Source organism: Salvelinus sp. IW2-2015, unplaced genomic scaffold (assembly GCF_002910315.2).
Source record: "Salvelinus sp. IW2-2015 unplaced genomic scaffold, ASM291031v2 Un_scaffold2201, whole genome shotgun sequence".
Classification (NCBI taxonomy): Eukaryota; Metazoa; Chordata; class Actinopteri; order Salmoniformes; family Salmonidae; genus Salvelinus; species Salvelinus sp. IW2-2015.
Genome location: NW_019943531.1, coordinates 100,444 through 124,497, shown reverse-complemented (window position 1 = coordinate 124,497; position 24,054 = coordinate 100,444). Strand labels below are relative to the sequence as shown.

The following is a 24,054-nucleotide window of genomic DNA, read 5'->3' as shown; positions in this document are numbered from 1 at the left end:
CGTACCTGCCCCACCAAACTACCTTGCCCACCCCTACCATGCCCCACCAAAACTACCTGCCCTACCTGCCCCACCAAACTACCTGCCCTAACCTCCCTACCTCCCCACCAAACTACTTCCCTTACCTGCCCCCCAAACTACCTGCCCTACCTCCCCACAAACTACCTTCCCTACCTCCCCACCAAAACTTACCTTCCCTTACCTGCCCCACCAAACTACCTTCCCCACCAAACTACCTGCCCACCAAACTACCTGGCCCCACCAAACTACCTCCCCACAAACTACCTTCCCTTACCTGCCCCACCAAACTATCCTACCCCACCAAAACTACCTGCCCCACCAAACTACCTCCCCACCAAACTACCTTCGGTTACCTCCCCACCAAACTACCTTCCCTTACCTTCCCTATCTGCCCCACCAAAACTACCTGCCCCACCTTGCCCCACCAAACTCTCCCTTACCTCCCCACCCAAAACTACCTGCCCTTACCTTCCCTTACTGCCCCACCAAACTACCTGCCCTTACATTCCCTTACCGCCCCACCAAACTACCTTCCCGTATCTGCCCACCAAACTACCTCCACTTACCTTCCCTTACCTCCCCACCAAACTACCTCCCTTACCTGCCACACAAACACCTTCCCTTACCTGCCCACCAAACTACCTGCCCTTACCTGCCCACCACACTACCTTCCCTTACACTGCCCACCAAACTAACCTGCCCCTATACCTCCCTTACCTCCCCACCAAAACTACCTCCCTTACCTTCCCTTACCGCCCCACCAAACACTTCCCTTACCTGCCCCACCAAACTACCTCCCTTACCGGCCCCACCAAATTACCTGCCTACCTCCCACCAAACTAACTTCCCTTACCGCCCACCAAACTACCTCCCTACCTGCCCACCAAACTACTTCCCTTACCTACCCCACCAGAACACCTCCCCTACCTTCCCTTACCTGCCCCACCCAAACTACCTTCCTTACCTGCCCACCAAACTACCGCCCTTACCCTGCCCCACCAAAACTACCTGCCCCTACCTGCCCACCAAAACACCTCCCTTACCTTCCTTACCCCACCAAACTACCTCCCTATACCTGCCCCACCAAACTACCTCCCTACCTGCCCCACCAACTACCTCCCTACCTGCCCCACCAAAAACACCTTCCCGACCGCCCCACCAAACTACCTGCCCACCAAACTACCTCCCCCACCAAACCTACCCCCCACCAAACTACCGCCCACCCAAAAACTACCTCCCACCTGCCCCACAAAACTTTACCTCCCCCACCAAAACTACCTCCCCACCAAAACTACCTGCCCCACCAAACTACCTCCCCTTAACCTCCCCACCAAAACTTACCTTCCCTTACCTTCCCTATCTGCCCCACCAAACTCCTGCCTACCGCCCCACCAAAACACCTCCCTTACCTGCCCCACCAAACGACCTCCCTTACCTTCCTTACCGCCCCACAAACACCTGCCCGTACCTTCCCTATACCTGCCCCACCAAACTACCTCCCTTACCTGCCCCACCCAAACTACCTTCCCTTACCTGCCCCACCAAACTACCTTCCCACCTGTCCCACAAAACACCTGCCCTTACCGCCCCAACCAAACTACCTGCCCACCGCCCCACCAAACTACCTCCCTACCTTCCCTTTACCGCCCACAAACTACTTCCCTTACCTGCCCCACACAAACACCTGCCCTACCTGCCCCACAAACTACCTTCCCTACCTCCCACCAAACTACCTGCCCCACCAAACTACCGCCCCACCAAACTACCTCCCCACCAAACTAACCTGCCCACCAACTACCTGCCCCACCAAAATACCTTCCCTAACCTGCCCACCAAACTACCTTCCATACCTTCCCTTATCTGCCCCACCAAACTACCTGCCCCTTACCTGCCCACCAAACTACCTCCTACCTGCCCCACCAAACGACCTGCCCTTACCTTCCCTTACCTGCCCCACCAAAAACACCTGCCCTTAACCTTCCTACTGGCCCCCACCAAACTACCTCCCTTATCTGCCCCCACCAAACTACCTTGCCCTACCTCCCTACCGCCCACCAAAAACTACCTGCCCTTACCTGCGAACACCAAACTACCTTCCACCGCCCCACCAAACTACCGCCCTTACCGCCCCACCACACTGCCTCCCTTACCGCCCCACAAAACTACCTCCCTTACCCACCTGCCCCACCAAACTACCTCCCCTACTTCCCTTACCTCCCCACCACACACCTTCCCTTACCTGCCCACCCAACTACCTCCTACCTGCCCCAACCAAACAACCTGCCCTTACCTGCCCCACCAAACTACCTGGCCCTTACCTGCCCCACCCAAACTACCCGCCCGTTACCGTCCCTTACCTCCCCACAAACTACCTTCCCTTACCTCCCCACCAAACTAACCTGCCTACCGCCCCAACAAACTACCTCCCTTACCGCCCCACCAAAAACTACTGCCCCACCAAAAACTAACCGTCCCACCAAACTACCCCCACAACTACCTGTCCCTTACCTGCCCCACCAAACTACCGCCCCACCAAAAAACTACCTCCACCAAACTACCTCCCCACCAAACTACCTGCCCCACCAAAACCTACCTCCCTTACCTCCCCACCAAACTACCTTCCCTTACCTGCCCCACCAACTACCTGCCCTTACCTTCCCTTACCTCCCCACCAAACTACCTGCCCTACCTCCTTACCAATTAACCCCATGCCCCACCAAAACTACCCCCTATCTGCCCCCACCAAAACTACCCTGCCCTTACCTGCCTTACCTGCCCCACAAAACTAACCTGCCCTTACCTGCCACACCCAAACTACCTTCCCTACCTGCCCCACCAAACTACTGCCCTTACCTCCCCACCAACACTACCATTCCCCTTACCTGCCCCACCAAACATACCTCCCTACCTTGCCCTTACCTGCCCCACCAAACTAACCTGCCCTACCTTCCACTACCTGCCCCACCAAAACTACCTTCCCTTATCTGCCCCACCAAACTACCTCCCTACCTCCCCACCAAACTACTTTCCCACCTGCCCCACCAAAAACTACCCCTTACCTCCCTTATCTGCCCCACCAAACTACCGCCCACCAAACTACCTTCCCTACCCCTGCCCACCAAACTACCTGCCCACCAAACTACCTCCCCACCAAGACTACCGCCCTACCTCCCCACCAAACTCCTCCCTATACCTGCCACCAAACTACCTTCCTTTTTTTTTCTCTACCTCCCTTATCTGCCCACCAAATTACCGCCCTTACCTGCCCCACCAAACTACCTTCCCTTACCGCCCCACCAAACTACCTCCCTTACCTTCCTTACCTGCCCCACCAAACTACCTTCCCTTACCTTCCCTTACCTGCCCCCACAAAACTAACCTTCCCTTATCGCCCCACCAAACTACCTGCCCTACCTTCCCTTACCTCCCCACCAAACTACCTGCCCTCTACCGCCACACCAAACTACCTTCCCTACTGCAACCCACCAAACTACTTGCCCTACCTCCCCACCAACACTACCATCCCTTACCTCCCCACCAAACTACCTATCCCTAACCTCCCTACTTGCCCCACCAACTACCTGCCCTACCTTCCATTACCTGCCCCACCACACTACCTTCCCTTACCTGCCCACCAAACACCTTCCCCGTACCTGCCCCACCAACTACCTGCCCTTAACCGGCCCCACCGAAACTACCTGCCCTTACCCACCCCACCCAAACTACCTCCCTAACCTCCCTTACTGCCCCACCAAACTTACCTTCCCTTACCTGCCCCACCAACTACCTGCCCTACCTGCCCACCAAACTACCTTCCCGTACCTGCCCACCAAACTACCTCCCACCAAACTACCTCCCCACCAAACACCTCCCACAAACTACCTTCCCTACCTGCCCCACCAAACTACCTTCCTTACCTTCCTTATCTGCCCCACCAAACTAACCTCCTTACCTGCCCCACCAAACTACCTCCCTTACCGCCCACAATACCTACCTCCCTTACCTTCCTACCGCCCCACAAACTACCTGCCCTTACCTCCCTACCTGCCCACCAAAAACTACCTTCCGCTTTATTCTGCCCACTCAAACTACCTTGACCCTTACCCTTCCCTATCGCAACTCGCCCACCACACTACTCTTCCCTTACCCTGCCCCAGTGCCCAATACTCAGCCTCACTACCTTCCCTACTTCGCCCCACGCCAAACTACCTCCCGTACGCGATTCCTTCCAACACACTTCTGACTGCCCCACCAAAACCTTCACCTTACCGGCACCACCAAACTATCCAGCTCCTTCCCTACCTGCCCCCCACACGACCAATCAACTACTCTGCCCGACCTTAACACTCCCTCTTACCCCATTTCTACAACCGCACCAAACGTACCTATCCCTTATCACGCCCCACCAAGATTCTACCTTCCCTACCTTCCCATACCTCTCTGCCCACCAAAACTATCCACTCGTCGCTGATCTAGCCATCAACCATCATTGACTCGTCCCACCAAAACTACTGCCCTACCTCACCTACCTGCGCCCACCAAACTACCTTGCCCTACCTTCCTCCTTACCATGCCCCACCAAAATACCTTCCCTTATCTGCCCCACCCAAAACTACCCCCTTACCTTGCCCCTTACCTGCCCCACCAAAACTACCTGCCCTTACCCGCCCACACCACACTACCTGTCCCTTTACCTACCCCCACCAAACTACCTGCCCTACCTCCCTACCTGCCCCACCAAACTACCTGCCCTACCTTCCCTTACCTGCCCCACCACTACCTTCCCTATCGCCCACAAACTACCCCCTCTACCTGCCCCACCAAAACTTACCTCCCTTACGCGCCCACCAAACACCTGCCCTACCATTCCCGACCTCCCCACCAAACTACCTCCCTACCTTCCTACCCCCACCAAACTACCTTCCCCTATCTGCCCCACCAAACTACCTCCCTTACCTTCCCTACCTGCCCCACCAAACTACCTGCCCTTACCTTCCCTTACCTGCCCCACCAAACTACCTTCCCTTACCTCCCCACCAAACTACCTGTCCCTACCTCCCTTACCTGCCCCACCAAACTACCTGCCCTTACCTTCCCTTACCTGCCCACCAAACTACCTGCCTACCTCCCTACCGCCCCACCAAACACCTGCCCTTACCTTCCCTTACCTGCCCACCAAACTACCGCCCTACCTCCCACCTCCCCACCAAACTACCTGCCCTTACCATTAGAGAACAAGGAATGTAGTATCACAGAATGTTGTTGCTTCCCCAGCTACAATTCATCATTCATCATAATCACATGAGTTTCATTATTAATGTGCTGTGTGTTGTTCTCCCACTCCTGTTGTCTCACTATAAGACAGAGTCTAACCAGAAAGAGGTCTTGGCCAACCACTCCTTCATGTTAGCCTGCTCCATCAATAATACTGAGCTCTCTCTATACTGTGGAAGGGAACACTATATCTCTCTCTCTCTCTCTCTCTCTCTCTCTCTCTCTCTCTCTCTCTCTCTCTCTCTCTCTCTCTCTCTCTCTCTCTCTCCTCTTCTCTCCTCTCCTCTCTCGCTCCTCTCTCTCTCTCTCTCTCTCTCTCTCTCTCTCTCTCTCTCTCTCTCTCTCCTCCCTCCCTCTATGTGCATCATAAGGCATTATAAAGGACGTTATAAAGCCTTGTACATACTTCATTGAAAGTGCTATCGAATCAGGTAATATAGGCTTAAGTGTCTGTAAGTGTATACAGTACACATATTGCCTGTTGTACAATTAATGTCAAATAATACTCAATAATCCTGTTTGTTATAATGTTTATAGCCAAGAGATAGAATAACGCACACAGCTTCCAGTCTCGCCTAGAATTTAGATGTTACCAATACAGTATTATTAACTGTCACAACTCCGCTTTGTGTCAATGCTTTATTAAAAACTCCTGCCTCTGTCCTATTCCCTGCACTGTAGCTGAGGCATGGGGCGCGGCTCTCCAGTCAGAACAAACTGGGCCACTATGCTATCCATGCAGCTGCCTTCGCAGGCTCAAAGACAGCCATGGATGTCATCCTCAAAGCTGGTACGGCATTATGATGAGGAGAATAAAGGATTGCATTTGTATAGGATGCTACACTTGTCCATGGGTGTAAAAAGCACTTTACTATTGTGAGTCCATTACTAGCCTGGTCCCAGATCTGTTTGTGCTTTTGTCAATTCCAATGCTGTCCTTGTCAAGCCAAACATGTTAGCATGATAGCATGTTAGCATGATACCATGTTAGCATGATAGCATGTTAGCATGGTAGCATGATAGCATGATAGCACAAACAGGCTAATACTCTGGCTAATCCCTTACCAGTGTTACCATCTTTGTCAAAATCAAATCAAATCAAATGTTATTGGTGAACAGCTTATTATTGGTTGATTCGGATACTTTCTTAGTGGGAAAATCTGACCTAATTTTTCAACAACAAGTTTCCAAGTCAGGAAATTTCAGAGTTTCCAAGTTCTCTTGAACAAAACATGATACACAGTGGCCATTTTGTGTCAACATACAGGATCTTTGTTACTGATAGACGGGAGCCATTTTATGTCAATATACAGGATCTTTGTTACTGATACACGGGAGCCATTTYATGTCAACATACAGGATCTTTGTTACTGATACACGGGAGCCATTTTGTGTCAATATACAGGATCTTTGTTACTGATACATGGGAGCCATTTGGTGCCTAAATGGTCATCTAGGGAGCCACACAAACCAGAGACCTCAGCACAGACACACTGTTTACCTAACCTGGGAGGTCTGCAGCTGAGCCATACATAACAGGATGCGGATGTGTTTAGTACAACAGCAAAACATTTGTGAAGCTTCTGTCGTTGTCAGTTTTGGGGACCAAACGGGAATTGACATTCCTTAAGGCCAGGCCTAGCCAGATCTCCACAGATGGCATGACTAAGGGGAAATGAGTTGAGATAGAAGACTCACGTGTTTGTTCAGTTGTCACCCTAGTTTACATTACACTGTGAAACCAAACACAACAACGTTCTGAGTTATTCATTTGAACAGGATATACCACAATGCTTCAGAGATTCAACTCAATTCATCCGTCCACTTAGGTCTCAATAGTCCTTATACAAGGAAAGGAAACCACTTTAGATGATGAGCCCTCTGCATGTAGCATCCTGTCCAGGGGGGTGTACTTGTACATAACTCTGCCTGTGTGTTTTGTTTTGTTTTCCAGGAGAGGAGATGGGTCATTCCATAGAGGAACACATTAATTTCCTGGATAAGTCGTGCAGTAGTCCACTTCACCTGGCGGTCAGGGGAGGCAACATGGACATCATTGAGTTCTGCATCCACAAAGGAGCCAAGATCGACCAGCAACAGGTACATTAGGATGGGGTGGCAGGTAGCCTAGTGGTTAGAGTGTAGAGGTGGCAGGTAGCCTAGTGGTTAGAGTGTAGAGGTGGCAGGTAGCCTAGTGGTTAGAGGTAGAGGTGGCAGTAGCCTAGTGTGTTAGAGTGTAGAGGTGGCAGGTAGCCTAGTGGTTAGAGTGTTGCTAGTAACCAGCAGGTAGCCTAGTGGTTAGAGGCGGTTGGACTAGTAACAGCAGGTAGCTAGTGGTAGAGGTTAGACTAGTTCCCGCAGGTAGCCTAGTGGTTAGGGCGTTGGACTAGTAACCAGCAGGTAGCCTAGTGGTTAGATGTGTGGACTAGTACCAGCAGGTAGCCTAGTGGTTAGAGTCGTTGACTAGTTACCAGCAGGTAGCCTAGTGGTTAGAGTGTTGGACTAGTAACCAGCAGGTAGCCTAGTGGTTAGAGAGTTGGCCAGTAAACGCAGGTAGTGGTTAGAGCGTTGGATCAGTAAACAGCAGGTAGCCTAGTGGTTAGAGCGTTGGACTAGCAAAGAAAGTTTGCAAGATCGAATCTGAGCTGACAAGGTACAAGTCTGTCGAGGGAATAGGGTGCCATAGGGTGCCATTAAGGACGCATTTCCAGTTCAGATGCAGGACAGAAGTCTAGAGGGTCAGAGAGACAGTAATAGCCCAGATAATAATAAACTTCCACTTCCTGTACTGACCCCACTTCCTGTACTGATTCCATTCTTCTGTTACTGACCTGACCTCACTTATTAAGTTTGAACTGACTCCACTTATTAATGTACTGAACTGACCTCCACTTATTAATGTACTGTGAACGACCCCACTTCCTGTACTGAACTGACTCCACTTTTAATGTACTGAACTGACCTCCACTTCCTGTATGATCTTCCACTTCCTGTACTGAACATGCCTCCACTTATTATGTACTGAACTGACCTCCACTCCTGTACTGAACTGATCACTTATTAATGTACTGAGCGACCTCCACTTTCCTGTACTGAACTGACCTCCACTTATTATGTACTGAACTGACCTCTCATTCCTTACTGATCTCACTTCCTGTACTGACTGACCTCCACTTATTAATGTCTACCTGACTGCTCACTTTTAATGTACTGTATTGATCTCCACTTTCCTGTACTGATTCTCCACTTCCTGTACTGAACTGACCTTCATTATAATCGTACTGTATCTGATAGATCTCCACTTATTAATTGTACTGAACTTGACCGACCCACTTATTAATGTGATCTTAAATGACTCCACTTCCGTACGTGAACTGACCTCCCACTTCCTGTACTGAACTACCTCCACTTCTGTACTGAAACTGACCTCCACTTATTAGTACTGAACTACTGACCTTCAGCTCACTGTCTGTACTGAACTGACTCCACTTAATTAATGTACTGAACTGACCTCCACTTTCTGTACTGATCTCCACTTCCTGTACTGAATGAACTCCCACTTATTAATGTACTGTACTGATCCACTTATTAATGTATGAACTGACCTCCACTTGTACTGAACTGACCCTCAAGCACTTCCTGTACCTGTTAACTGACCTCCACTATTAATGTACTGAAACTGACCGCACTTATTAATGTACTGAACTGACCTCCACCTTCCTGTACTGAACTGATTCCACTTATTAATTTCTGAACTGACCTCTCCACTTCTGTACTGAACTGACCTCCACGTTATTAATGTACTACATGAACGCTCCACTTATAATGTATGTACTGATTCCGACTTATTAATGTACTGTACAGACCTCCACTTCTGTACTGACCTGACCTCCACTTATTAATGTACTGTACGATCTTCCACTTCCTGTACTGAACTGACCTCCACTTCCTGTACTGACCTGACCTCCACGTTATTAATGTACTGATCTCCACTCATTTAATGGTCTGATGCTGCTGTTCCTGTCTTCTGTCGCGTGTCCTGTCTGTCTGTCTGTCTGTCTGTCTGTCTGTCTGTCTGTCTGTCTGTCTGTCTGTCTGTCTGTCTGTCTGTCTGTGTACTGTACTCCAGGTGGACCGGTCCACAGCGCTGCACTTTGCCTGTTCCCAGGGAGCTACAGAGGCTGTTAAACTGATGCTGTCCTCCTACAGCAGGCTGGACAGCATCATTAACCTGCCTGATGGAGCCTGCCAGACACCTCTACACAGGTGGGACACCTTTTTTTCATTCATTTCTTCCTTCGTTCATTTATTACTTCATTTACTCATCCATTTGAATGATATTTTGTTTATATAATTTTTCAAATGATTCATGACAACCAGACATCCAGACATTCCATTCTATTGTGAACAGACCCAAACATTGTTCAGGAGTCAGAACAATGTTTGCTCGTGACAAATGTTTAAAAAGGAAACATTAATCACAGAGTAATCGGCTGTGACCTCACAACTAGCCTAATACCTATGTTGTGCCCCAAAATGCACCCTATTCCCTATTTAGTGCACTACTTTTGACCAGGCCCCATAACCCTATTCCCTATTTAGTGCACTACTTTTGACCAGGCCCCATAACCCTATTCCCTATTTAGTGCACTACTTTAGACCAGGCCCCATAACCCTATTCCCTATTTAGTGCACTACTTTTGACTAGAACCGTAGTGTGCCATTTAGGATGCATTTCTAGTTGTACCTCTTGTCCTTTGTCTTTATGACCAGTAACCACGGTAACTATCCAACTGCAGTGTGTGTGTTGTGTGTGTGTGTGTAAAGAGGGAAAATGACTCGGCAACACCTGGTTAATACCCACATCATAACTACCGTCATAAAAAATTGAATGATAACATAGAAAAAAGGCAATGTGAAGAGAGTATGGCATGACTGGTTTTTTAATATTAGTGATCATAAAGATATGCCTCAGTCTCACATCCCCTCTGTATCTAACAGCTATGTGTGTTGGCACAGGAAGCCACACTAAGTACACTGGAAAAGGAACAGCTTTTTAAATATTTAGCTGTTTTAGACTGTATTCTTCAGCTAACAAGTATGAAACCGTTAACAAATCCTGTCTGAAGTCAATGGAAAATAAAACCCTCATTATCCCATTAACTTCATATCAATTCAATGGGCTTTATTGGCTTGGAAAACATGTGTTAACATTGCCAAAGCAAGTGAGGTAGATAATAAACAAATCTACGTTGACCAATCTAATAAACTGGCCCTTGTGTAGCGTAGTCCATAGCATAGAAAGAGAATTAGTTAGAATGGACATCTCAATATTCTACCAGGCTAGTGTCCTGGGCTGTCTACCTGTCTAGTTCTAAAGATCAGTACAGAGCAAGGAAAGGAGGTGAGTAGAGGAAGCCACTTCAAGGAAAGGAGATGAGTGGAGGAAGCCACTTTAGACTATATAGGATGTACTGAATCATTGGATACTCTGACCCCTGGGCTCTGAACTTTGACTTTTAAAGCCTTGCCCTCGCTTCCTGTCCATCTTCTGGACGACCCTGGATTGTTTTGATCACGCGGGCTGGGACGTTCCGTGTAGCCTCGGATAATAACATTGATGTATACACACTGTATGAATGTATGAATGTATGAACACGGTGACTGAGTTCATCATAGGGGATGTTGTTCCCACTGTGACTAGTAAAACCTACCCTAACCAGAAACCGTGGATAGACGGCAGCATTCGTAGAAAACTGAAAGCTCGAACCACTGCATTTAACCATGGCAAGGTGACTGAGAATACGGTTGAATACAAACAGTGTAGTTATTCCCTCCGTAAGGCAATCAAAGAGGCAAAACGTCAGTACAGAGACAGTGGAGTCGCAAATCAACGGCTCAGACATGAGACGTATGTCGCAGGGTCTACAGACAATCATGGATTACAAAGGGAAAACCAGCCACGTCGCGGATATCGACGTCTGGCTCCTGAACAAGCTAAACACCTTCTTCGCCTGCTTTGAAGACAACACAGTGCCATCGACATGGCCCGCTCCCAAAGAATGTGGGTTCTCATTCCCTGTGGCCGATGTAAGACATTTAAACATATTAACCCTAGCCACGTCCTCAGAGCATGCGCAGACCAGCTGGCTGGAGTGTTTACGGATATATTAAATCTCTCTCTATCCCAGTCATGCTGTCCCCACATGCTTCAAGATGGCCACCATTGTTCCTGTACCCAAGAAAACAAAGGTAACTGAACTAAATGACTATCGCCCCGTAGCACTCACTTCTGTCATCATGAAGTGCTTTGAGAGGCTAGTTATGGATCATATCACCTCCACCTTATCTGCCACCCTAGACCCAGTTCAATTTGCTTACCGCCCCAATCAATCCACAGACGATGCAATCACCATCGCACTGGACACTGCCCTATCCCACCTGGACAAGAGGAATACCTATGTAAGAATGCAGTTCATTGACTAAAACACAGCATTCAACACCATAGTACCCTCCAAGCTCATCATTAAGCTTGTGGCCCTGGGTCTGAACCCCGCCCTGTGCAACCCAGTCCTGGACAGGTGGTGAAGGTAGGAAACAACTCCCTCCACTTCACTGATCCTCAACACAGGGGCCCCACAAGGGTGCGTGCTCAGCCCCCTCCTTTACTCCCTGTTCACCCATGACTGTGTGGCCACACCTCCAACTCAGTCATCAGGTTTGCAAAGGACACAACCATATTAGGCCTGATTACCAACAATGACGAGACAGCCTACAGGGAGGAGGTGAGAGCCCTGGTGGAGTGGTGCCAAGAAAATATACCTCTCACTCAATGTCAAAAAAACGAAGGAGCTGATTGTGGACTTAGCAGAGGGAGCACACCCCTATACACATTGGCGGCAGTGGAGAAGGTACGTCCAACCGGCTTCAAAACCGCAGACCACGTGTAACCACGCCATCCCTGGACCTCCACATCTGGCTTCTTGACCTGTGGGATCGTCTGAGGGGGGGGGGTGGACATATGCCCTCCCAGGCCCACCCATGGCTGCACCCCTGCCCAGTGAAGTGAAATCCATAGATTGGGGCCTAATGAATTTATTTCATATGGCTGAATTCCTTATATGAACTGTAACTCAGTAAAATCTTTGAAATGGTTGCATGTTGCGTTACAATTTTTATTGAGTGCCTTCGGAAAGTATTCAGACCCCTTGACTTTTTCCACATTTTGTTACGTTACAGCCTTATTCTAGAATGGATTAAAATGTTTTTTTCCCTTCATCAATCTACACACAATACCCCATAATGACAAAGCAAAAACAGTTTTTTTGAAAATTCATTTATAAAATTTTAAAAACTTGAAATTTTACATTTAAATAAGTACTCAGACCCTTTAGTCAGTACTTTGTTGAAGCACCTTTGGCAGTGATTACAGCCTCGAGTCTTCTTGGGTATGATGCTACAAGGTTGGCACATCTGTATTTGGAGAGTTTCTCCCATTCTTCTCTGCAGATCCTCTCAAGCTCTGTCAGGTTGGATGGGGAGCGTTGCTCCACAGCTATTTTCAGGTCTCTCCAGAGATAATCGATCGGGTTCAAGCTGGCCCACTCAAGGACATTCAGAGACTTGTTTCCGAAGCTACTCCTGCGGTCTCTTGGCTTTGTACTTAGGGTCGTTGTCTTTTTGAAGATGAACCTTTGCCTGAGTCTGAGGTCCTGAGCACTCTGGAGCAGGTTTTCATCAAGGATCTCTCTCTACTTTGCTCCGTTCATCTTTGCCTCAATCCCGACTAGTCTCCTAGTCCCTGCCACTGAAAAACATTCCCACAGCATGATGCTGCCACCACCATGCTTCACCGTAGGGATGGTGCCAGGTTTCCTCCAGACGTGAAACTTGGTATTCAGGCCAAAGAGTTCAATCTTGGTTTCCTCAGACCAGTGGATCTTGTTTGTCCAAGTGGGCTGTCATGTGCCTTTTACTGAGGGGTGTCTTCCATCTGGCCACTCTACCATAAAGGCCTGATTGGTAGAGTGCTGCAGTGATGGTTGTCCTTCTGGAAGGTTCTCCAATCTCCACAGAGGAACTCTAGAGCTCTGTCAGAGTGACCATCGGGTTCTTTGTCTCCTCCCTGACCAAGGCCGTTTGGCCGGGCGACCAGCTCTAGGAAGAGTCTTGGTTGTTCCAAACGTCTTCCATTTAAGAAGGATGGAGTCCACTGTGTTCTTGGGGACCTTCGGTGGTGCTGAAATTATTTGATACTCTTCCCCAGATCTGTGCCACGACACAATGCTGTCTCGGAGCAATTCCTTTGACCTCATGGCTTGGTTTTTGCTCTGACATGCACTGTCAACTGTGGGACATTATGTAGACAGGTGGGTACCTTTCCAAATCATGTCAAATCAATTGAATTTACCACAGATGGACTCCAATGAAGTTGTAGAAACATCTCAAGGATGATCAATGGAAACAGGATGCACCTGAGCTCAATTTCGAGTCTCATAGCAAAGGGTCTGAATACTTATGAAAGTAGGGTATTTCTGTTTTTAATTTTTAATACATTTGCAAACATTTCTCAAAAACTATTTTCACTTTGTTATTATGGGGTATTACAGTTGAAGTCGGAAGTTTACATACACTTAGGTTGGAGTAATATAAAACTCATTTTTTCTACCACTCCACAAATTTCGTGTTAACAAACTATAATTTTGCCAAATCGGTTAGGACATCTACTTTGTGCATGACACAACTCATTTTTCCAACAGACAGATTATTTCACTTATAATTCACTGTATCTGTAACGACCTGGGTGTCGGGGGGTGTGAAATCAGACGCAGGAACAGCAGAGCTTCAATACGGTGATCTTTAATGCCCAACCGGCAAACCAAAATGTCCAACACGGACTTACTGGGTGTCATAAACACCTGTCTACAAACACGGGAGACAAACCCAGTACACAATACAATAAACCACTCCCGAAATCCACAGCTACAGACGAACAAYCCCGCACAAAGAAGCATACAGGCTGGCTGACTAATAAAGCCACACTAATTACCAATTACCCCAAACCAGGTGATACAAATAAACACATAAGGAGGGGGAGGAAAAAGAGTCAGTGGCAGCTAGTAGGCCGGTGACGACGACCGCCGAGCGCCACCCGAACGGGAAGGAGAGCCTGCCTCGGTTGAAGTCGTGACAGTATCACAATTCCAGTGTGTCAGAAGATTACATACACTAAGTTGACTGTGCCTTTAAACAGCTTGGAATATTCCAGAAAATGATGTCATGGCTTTAGAAGCTTCTGATAGGCTAATTGAMATAATTTGAGTCAATTGGAGGCCTACCTTCAAACACAGTGCCTCTTTGCTTGACATCATGGGAAAATCAAAAGAAATCAGCCAAGACCTCAGAGAAAATATTGTAGACCTCCACAAGCCTGATTCATCCTTGGGAGCAACTTCCAAACGCCTGAAGGTACCATGTTCATCTGTACAAACAATAGTACGCAAGTTTAAACACCATGGGACCACGCAGCCGTCATACCACTCAGGAAGGAGACGAATTCTGTCTCCTAGAGATGAATGTACTTTGATGCGAAAAGTGCAAATCAATCCCAGAACAACAGCAAAGGACCTTGTGAAGATGCTGGAGGAAACAGGTACAAAAGTATCTATATCCACAGTAAAACGAGTCCTATATCGACATAACCTGAAAGGCTGCTCAGCAAGGAAGAAGACACTGCTCCAAAACCGCCATTAAAAAAGCCAGACGACAGTTTTCAACTGCTCATGGGGACAAAGATCGTACTTTATGGATAAATGTCCTCTGGTCTGATGAGGAATGGGCCAAAATTCACCCAAGCTTGTGGAATGCAACCCGAAAGGTTTGACCCGAGTTAAACTATTTAAAGGCAATGCTACCAAATACTAATTGAGTGTATTGTAAACTTCTGACCCACTGGGAATGTGATGAAAGAAATAAAAGCTGAAATAAATCATTCTCTCTACTATTATTCTGACATTTCACATTCTTAAAATAAAGTGGTGATCCTAACTGACCTAAGACAGGGGAATTTTTTACTAGGATTAAATGTCAGGAATTTTGAAAAACTGAGTTTAAATGTATTTGGCTAAGGTGTATGTAAACTTCAGACTTCAACTGTATGTGTGGATATCAGAGTTTTAAAAATATATATATTTATCCATTTTAAATGTAATGTAACAAAACGTGGAAAAAACTCAAGGGGTCTAAATATTTTCCGAAGGCAAAGGGCAGCGTAAGCAAACAAGAGCCTGTTTAAAGCTGTGATATAATGCATGTTATTTCTCCAGGGCAACTATATTTGATCACACAGAATTGGCGGAGTACCTCATTTCAAAGGTAAATACAGTACACAAACGCACACACACACAAGCGCACACACACGCACACACACACAAGCACTCAAACACACACACAAACAGCACGCAGACATAGACACACACACACACACACACACACACACACACACACACGCACTCAAACACGCACTCAAACACACACACACACACACACACCAGAGTTGGCGGACACCTAATTTCAAAGGTAAACACACTACAATAATATGGCCCATAAACCATCCCATATAAGGTGCCAGTTTGAGCTACTGTAACAGTATAGCAATACTTGCTTTCCAAATGGCACCCCCTTTCCTGTATAGTGCACTACTTTTGACCAGGGCCTATGAGACCTGTTTGGCCAGGGGCACTGGTCAAAAGTAGTGCACTATATAGGGATTAGGTTGCCATTTGGGACTCAACTGTATTGAATTATGTGTTGACAGGGTGCAGACATCGACTACATAGACTGTAAGGGTCTTTCCCCACTGCTGCTGGCTACTAACTGCGGAGCCTGGAGAACAGTGGCTCTTCTGCTGTCCAAAGGTCAGCTGTTACAGATTCACAATGTTTCATAGTCGCATGCACAGGGTTGCAGGTGGGATTGCATGGTACAATAACTGTATTAAAAGTCAACATGTCTGTGGATCAAACTCAGATTTTGAAGTGTGTGTCTGTCTGTGTGTGTGTCTGTGTGTCTGTGTGTGTGTGTGTGTTTGTTTGTCTTTTTCAGGTGCCAACGTGAACATAAAGGACAAATCAGGATGTAACTTCCTCCATCTGGCCATCCTGCAACCCAAAGGCCTCAAAAACCTCTCCAGAGACATCTTACAGGTACACGATGTCCAATGGTAGAAGGGAAATATATGTTGTTACGGAAACTCAAGTGTAGGAATAGGTGTTGAAATTCATTAAGGTTAGGGTTAGGAACGAGGGTTACGTTAAGGTTGGCGCTGTAGAGAATAGCTGCCATCTTACGGACATTTGACCAATTCTGCTGTTTTGTGTGTTCTAAGATATATTTTTTTCGTTTTTTTCACTACCTTGACATTTTGGCTTCTATAGACATTTCTGTAATAGGCCCCATCAAGTGTTTTAGGTTTATTGATTCAGAAATATAATGTCAAAACAAACTTTTGAGACACTTATATGAGTGATAATAATTAGGTTTGTCCTATTTCACAGCTGTACAAGTGCGAATTTGATATATATATATTTTTTTACATATCTCACAGCCACTGAGACACCCTCGTTGTGTGGGCTCAAGGCCAGCGATCTGCCATTATTGACGGCGACCCTAAAGCTATTAGGGTTAAGTGCCATGGCACAGACAGATTTTTCACCTGTTCAGCTAGGGGGCTTGGGGATCTGAACCTGAGACCTTGCGGATACTGGCCCAACCCTCCAAGACTACCTACCGCCATAAAGGCAAAAAAATATTTAAAAGAAACACGTTGAAATTCTTTCTCTTTTGTTGTGTAAAGCACTGCAATCCACAATGAAGAGGACATTCAACACCAGATTGTGGTTCCCCAGGTCTTGAGAATAACTGTACCCGTGTTTTGGGGGCACAGACATCAATGAAATAAACAACTATATACATATTTGGGACTACTGCCCACATCTGTTTTTCAACAGAACAAAAAACCCAATCACACAGAATTACCATGTCTGGCTCTCGCGTTACGCCACAGGTGAAAGCAATTCCTAATGTCTCAGAGGGTCACCCCAGTGATCCCACAGTCATTAGTGGAACTAGGTCCCCATCTATTGGCCTTCATGTGTATTGCACCTCAGGGAAATACAATGCATTTGGGAAGTATTCAGACCACAGTACTACTCTGTGCATCACAGAATGGTTTTAATCTTTATTGACATTGCTGTGACCAACTGCTACATCATGTACAAGGAACTCTGCATACAGTGTCTTCAGAAAGTATTCAGACCACTTTACTTTTTCCACATTTTGTTACGTTACAGCCTTATTCTAAAATGTATTAAATTGTTTGTTTTTCCTGATAAATCTATATGACGTAGCCTGTCATGACGTGGCCTGTCATGACGTGGCCTGTCATGACGTGGCCTGTCATGATGTGTCATGATGTGGCGTGGCCTGTCATGATGTGGCGTGGCCTGTCATGATGTGGCCTGTCATGATGTGGCCTGTCATGATGTGGCCTGTCATGATGTGGCCTGTCATGATGTGGCCTGTCTTGATGCATCCTGTCTTGATGCGGCCTGTCTTGATGCATCCTGTCTTGATGCATCTTGTCTTGAYGCATCCTGTCTTGATGCATCCTGTCTTGATGCATCCTGTCTTAACATAAAATAAACCTGTCTTAACATAAAATAAACCCTGTATCACCAAATGTGTATATTTATCAATAAATAAATAATAACGGTGCAAGTTATTGTAGACTACGTTACTCCCGTATCGTATCAACGAAATCAATAAACAGCGGCTTTACCGTTAGGCTATCAAAACAGTAAAATTATTAAATGATTTGTATGTTACCATTATCTACACAGTAAAGAGTAAATGTTTTTAAATAAATCAAATAGCCAATGGGTTAACACACAGTACATTCTTTCCAAATAATACCACAATTATAAAGTAGGCCTGCTAACGATTCATTCACAATGAATTTCATCCACTTCATTATAATAAGAGAAGTGTCTTGATCCGATCATCGCCTTCAGCCTCGCTGCTCTTCAAACAGATCATCGCATTCAGCCTCGCTGCTCTTCAAACAGATCATCGCCTTCAGCCTCGCTGCTCTTCAAACAGATCATCGCCTTCAGCCTCGCTGTCTTCAAAGTCACGTCTCACGTTTGTTTCGTGGTGAACGATATGCTTGACATATTTCTTCATAACAAACAAAAACATAATATTTCTCCGTCATGGACGTGCTGACTCACTGAAGCTTACGGAATGAAACTAAGAATCACAAATGTACTTTCTGTTATGCCGATTTCAAAACAACTTGGAACTCGGAAAAACAGTACGTTTCTGAAAATTAACCGTTCAGATTTTATTAATATAAATGTAAACTATGCACGTTTGATGCACGGGTGCGTCAATCGACTGTTAACTTTTTTGAACATAATATTTCTGCCATAATTTCCTATGACAGATAACAGCTTCTGGACATCAGAACAGCGACCTCGATTTGGAGGAAGATTTCTACTTCTACGAGTCGACAGCTCTGGATGTTCTACTTCCTCCGGCCCTAATCCCCGCGACTCGAAAGAGGAAGAGACCGTGCAAGAGAGGCAATCGAGCGTGCTCCCTGACGTGACTAGTCTGCGACTAAATAAACAGACTCTACACTCCATTCTATTGGCAAACGTACAATCACTAAGTTTGAGACTATCCTATCACCTGAAGAACTGTAATATCCTATATTTGTCAGCGTCATGGCTGAACAAGGACATGGATAATATACACGTTTTTAGCTGGGTTTTCTATTCATCGTCAAGACCGAACGGCAGCAGCTTGGGTTAAGGTTAAGTGGGGAGGTGTGTGTCTCTATTTTTATTTAAAATTGTATTTAACCTTTATTTAACTAGGCAAGTCAGTTAAGAACAAATTCTTATTTTCAATGACAGCCTAGGAACAGTGGGTTAACTGTCTTGTTCAGGGGCAGAACGACAGATTTTTACCTTGTCAGCTCGGGGATTGTTAACAGCAGCTGATGAGCGATCTCTAATGTTAAGGAAGTCTCAAGGTTTTGCTAGCTTGAGTTAGCTCTAAGAACACACTCAACGAGCTGTATCGGGCCATAAGCAAACAAGAAAATGTGCTCCTAGTGACTGATGATTTTAATGCAGGGAAACTGGAATGAGCATCAGCAATTTTACAAGCATGTCACCTGTGCAACCAGAGGGGAAAAAACTCTAGATCATCTTTACTCCACACACAGAAATGCATACAAAGCTCTCCCTTGCCCTCCATTTGGCCAATCTAACCATAACTCTATCCTCCTGATTCCTGCTTACAAGCAAAAACTCAAACAGGAAGTACAAGTGTTCCGATGAAGCAGATTTGGACAGGACTGTTTCGCTAGCACAGACTGGAATATGTTCCGGAATTCATCCGATAACATCGTGGAGTTTACCACATCAGTCACTGGCTTCACCGTACGTACATTTCACAAGCAGAAGCCATGGATTACAGGCAACATCCACACTGAGCTAAAGGGCTAGAGCTGCCGCTTTCAAGGAGCAGGACACTAATCCAGCCTCTTAAAAGAAATCCCGCTACGACCGCCGACGAGCAATCAAACTGTCAATACAGGACGAAGATCAAATCCTACTACACCGGCTCTGACACTCGTCGGATGTGGCAGGGCTTGCAAACTATCACGAATTACAAAGGGAAATCCAGCTGCGAGCTGCCCAGTGACGCAACCTACCAAATTCTTTCTATGCTCGCTTCGAGGCAAGCAGCACTGAACCATGCATGAGAGCACCAGCTGTTCCGGACGACTGTGTGATCTCGCACTCCGTAGCCAATGTGAGTAAGACCTTTAAACAGGTTAACACAAGACCTCAGGGCTAGACGGATTAGCATACTCTGAGAATGCGCTAACCAGCTGGCCTCTCCCTGACCCAGTCTGTAATATCATACTCAGAGCATGCCCTGACCAGGCTGGCCTCTCCCTGACCCAGTCTGTAATATCATACCAGAGCATGCCCTGACCAGCTGGCCTCTCCCTGATCCAGTCTGGAATATCATACTCAGAGCATGCCCTGACCATCTCGCCTCTCCCTGATCCAGTCTGTCATATCATACCAGAGCATGCCCTGACCATCTGGCCTCTCCCTGATCCAGTCTGTAATACATACTCAGAGCATGCCCTGATCAGCTGGCCTCTCCCTGACCCAGTCTGTAATATATACTCAGAGCATGCCCTGACCAGCTGGCCTCTCCCTGATCCAGTCTGTCATATCATACTCAGAGCATGCCCTGACCATCTCGCCTCTCCCTGACCCAGTCTGTAATATCATACTCAGAGCATGCCCTGACAGCTGGCCTCTCCCTGACCCAGTCTGTAATATCATACTCAGAGCATGCCCTGACCAGCTGGCCTCTCCCTGACCCAGTCTGTAATATCATACTCAGGAGCATGCCCTGACCAGCTGGCCTCTCCCTGACCCAGTCTGTAATATCATACTCAGAGCATGCCCTGATCAGCTGGCCTCTCCCTGACCCAGTATGTAATATCATACTCAGAGCATGCACTGACCAGCTGGCATCTCCCTGACCCAGTCTGTCATACTCCGAGTATGCGCTAACCAACTGGCAAGTGTCTTCACGGACATTTTCAAACTCTCCCTGTCCCAGTCTGTAATATCTACATGTTTCAAGCAGACCATAATAGTCCCTGTGCCAAAGAACGCCAACGTAACCAATCTAAATGACTATCGCCCCATTGCACTCACATCTGTTTCCATGAAATGCTTTGAAAGGCTGGTCATGGCTCACATCAACGCCATCATCCCAGACACCCTGGACCCACTCCTATTCATACCGCCCCAACAGATCCACAGATTAAGCCATCTCTATTACACTCCACACTGCCTTCTCCCACCTGGGCAAGAGGAACACCTACGTGTGAATGCTGTTTATTGACTATAGCTCAACGTTCAACACCATAGTGCTCTCCAAGCTCATCACTAAACTCAGGACCCTGGGACTGAACACCTCCCTCTGCAACTGGATCCTGGACTTCTTGACGGGCCGCCCCCAGGTGGTAAGGGTAGGCAACAACACATCCCCCACGCTGACCCTCAACACTGGCGCCCTTCAGGGGTGTGTGTTTAGTCCCCTTCTGTACTCCCTGTTCACCCACAACTGCTTGGCCGCACATGACTCCAACACGATCATTAAGTTTGCTGACGACACAACATGGTTGGACTCATCACCGATGACGATGAGACAGCATATAGGGAGGTGAGTGGCTTGGCAGTGTGGTGCCAGGACAACAACCTCTCTCTCAACATCGGCAAGACAAAAGAGCTGATTGTGGACTACAGGAAACAAAGGGCCGAGCACGCACCCATTTATCATTGTCCACACACACACCAACACCGTCATAAAGAAGGCCTGACAACACCTCTTCCTTCCAGGAGTCTTAAAAGATTTGGCATGGGCCAACAGATCCTCAGAAAGTTCTACAGCTGTACCACTGAGAGCATCTTGACTTGATGCATCACCACTTGGTATGCCAACTGCTTGGCATCTGACTGCAAAGCGTTACGGAGGGTAGTGTGTACGGCCCAGCACATCACTGGGGCCGAGCTCCYTGCAATCCAGGACCTCTATACCAGGCGGTGTCAGAGGAAGGCCCTAAAAATTGACAAAGACTCCAGCCACCCAAGTCATAGACTGTTCTCTCTGCTACCGCACGGCAAGCGGTACCGATGCATCAAGTCTGGAACCTACAGGACCCTGAACAGCTTCTACCTCCAAGACATAAGACTACTAAATAGTTAGTCATATAGTTAACCAAATAACTACCCAGACTATCTGCATGGACTCTTTTTGCACTCAACTCTTTTGACTCATCACATACACTGCTGTTACCTTTTATTATGTATCCTGTAGCCTAGTCACTTTATCCCTACCTATATGTACATAGTTACCTTAATTACCTCGTACGTTGCACATTGACTCGGTACTGGTACCCCGTCTATATAGCCAAGTTATCGCTCGTCATTGTTTATTTATTCCTCTTGTTGTTATCTTTCTATTATTTTTCTCTTTATATTTCTCTCTGTATTGTTGAGAAGATCCGTAATTAACCTTTTCACTATATTAGTCTACACCTGTTGTTTACAAAGCAAGTCACGGATAACATTGAATTTATTTTAGACACTGTATAATTTCACTGAGGTCATGGTAAGGGTTAGGAAGGAAGGTTACGTAAAAGCAACTACACTAGTTTTTCGAAGTTAGGGAAAGGCATAAACATTAAAGGTGGGATAGCGTACCGCTTTCTGCCACCATTAATTTTCTGTCAGCTAACAATCTCTACCTCTACAAACCATTTAGAGTCTGTTCCTAGAGTCCAATAGTGTGCATCCTAAATGGCACACTAGTCCCTTTATAGTGCACTACTTTTGACCCGATCTGGTAGAAAGAAGTGCACTATAAAGGGAATAGGGTGCTGTTTGGGAGGAGCACCAAGGCTGGCTGTTGAACTATATTACCATCGCTCTGTGCCAAATGATAGTTTATTAAAACCATTTAGAGCTTTGCCAAGCGTCTCAGTGATCTGCTGTAGCCTCTTAAACAGTGAAGCACAGATAACAGACTTCAGCAGACCCTTTGGAAGGCAGACAGCATCTGTCTACCTGCTCTTGGGAAGTCAGGGATCAAGTGTTTATGTGTGTGTGTGTGTGTGTCCTGCCCCCTTACAGCACAGCAGTGTGAAGGATCTGTTGAGTAACGAGGACAACAAGGGATGTACTCCTCTCCACTACGCCTGCAGACTGGGAATCCACGAATCTGTCAAGAACATCCTGGTTCTACAGGTGTCTCTGGACCGCAAGTCCAAGGACAAGAAGTCTGCCCTGCACTTCGCTGCCCAGTGAGTGGTGTTAGGCCTAGTGGGGTTATATACAAGTCTGCCCTACACTTTTCTGCCCAGTCAGTGGTGTTATTAATAGGGTAATATACTAGGCTAACCTTCGCACTGCCCAGTCAGTGGTGTATTAATAGGGTAACATATTAGGCTAACCTTCGCTGCCCAGTCAGTGGTTTATTAATAGGGTAACATACTAGGTAACCTTCACTGCCCAGTCAGTGGTGTTATTAATAGGGTAACATACTAGGCTAACCTTCGCTGCCCAGTCAGTGGTGTTATTAATAGGGTATACTAGGCTAACCTTCACTGCCCAGTCAGTGGTGTTATTAATAGGTAACATACTAGGCTAACCTTCACTGCCCAGTTAGTGGTGTTATTAATAGGGTAACATACTAGGCTAACCTTCACTGCCCAGTCAGTGGTGTTATTAATAGGGTAACATACTAGGCTAACCTTACGCCCAGTCAGTGGTGTTATTAATAGGGTAACATATTAGGCTAACCTTCCTGCCCAGTCAGTGGTGTTATTAATAGGGTAACATACTAGGCTAACCTTCACTGCCCAGTCAGTGTGTTTAATAGGGTAACATACTAGGCTAACCTTCGCTGCCCAGTCAGTGGTGTTATTAATAGGGTAACATACTAGGCTAACCTTCGCTGCCCAGTCAGTGGTGTTATTAATAGGGTAACATACTAGGCTAACCTCTGCCCAGTCAGTGGTGTTATTATAGGGTAACATACTAGCTAACCTTCGCTGCCCAGTCAGTGGTGTTATTAATAGGTAAATATACTAGGCTA

At 46.8% G+C, this 24,054-nt stretch overlaps 1 protein-coding gene and 1 long non-coding RNA gene across 2 annotated transcripts in view; one reads left to right on the top strand and one right to left on the bottom strand.

Annotated features, from left to right (window-relative positions):
- Positions 1-3,605: 3,605 nt before the first annotated feature.
- LOC139025062 (uncharacterized) lies at positions 3,606-5,142 on the bottom strand. Its single transcript, XR_011476503.1, has 3 exons — positions 5,086-5,142; positions 4,987-5,050; positions 3,606-3,648 (listed from the first exon to the last, which is right to left on the bottom strand). It is a non-coding gene; the product is annotated as an uncharacterized lncRNA (long non-coding RNA).
- A 180-nt stretch (positions 5,143-5,322) lies between these two features.
- LOC112073258 (transient receptor potential cation channel subfamily A member 1) overlaps positions 5,323-24,054 on the top strand; it is a 60,991-nt gene continuing 42,259 nt past the window's right edge. The window contains 8 exon segments of the mRNA XM_070440084.1: positions 5,323-5,340; positions 5,977-6,085; positions 7,250-7,395; positions 9,425-9,561; positions 15,621-15,669; positions 16,112-16,211; positions 16,399-16,499; positions 23,091-23,260. Of these exon segments, the coding sequence (XP_070296185.1) occupies positions 5,323-5,340; positions 5,977-6,085; positions 7,250-7,395; positions 9,425-9,561; positions 15,621-15,669; positions 16,112-16,211; positions 16,399-16,499; positions 23,091-23,260 (830 nt within the window).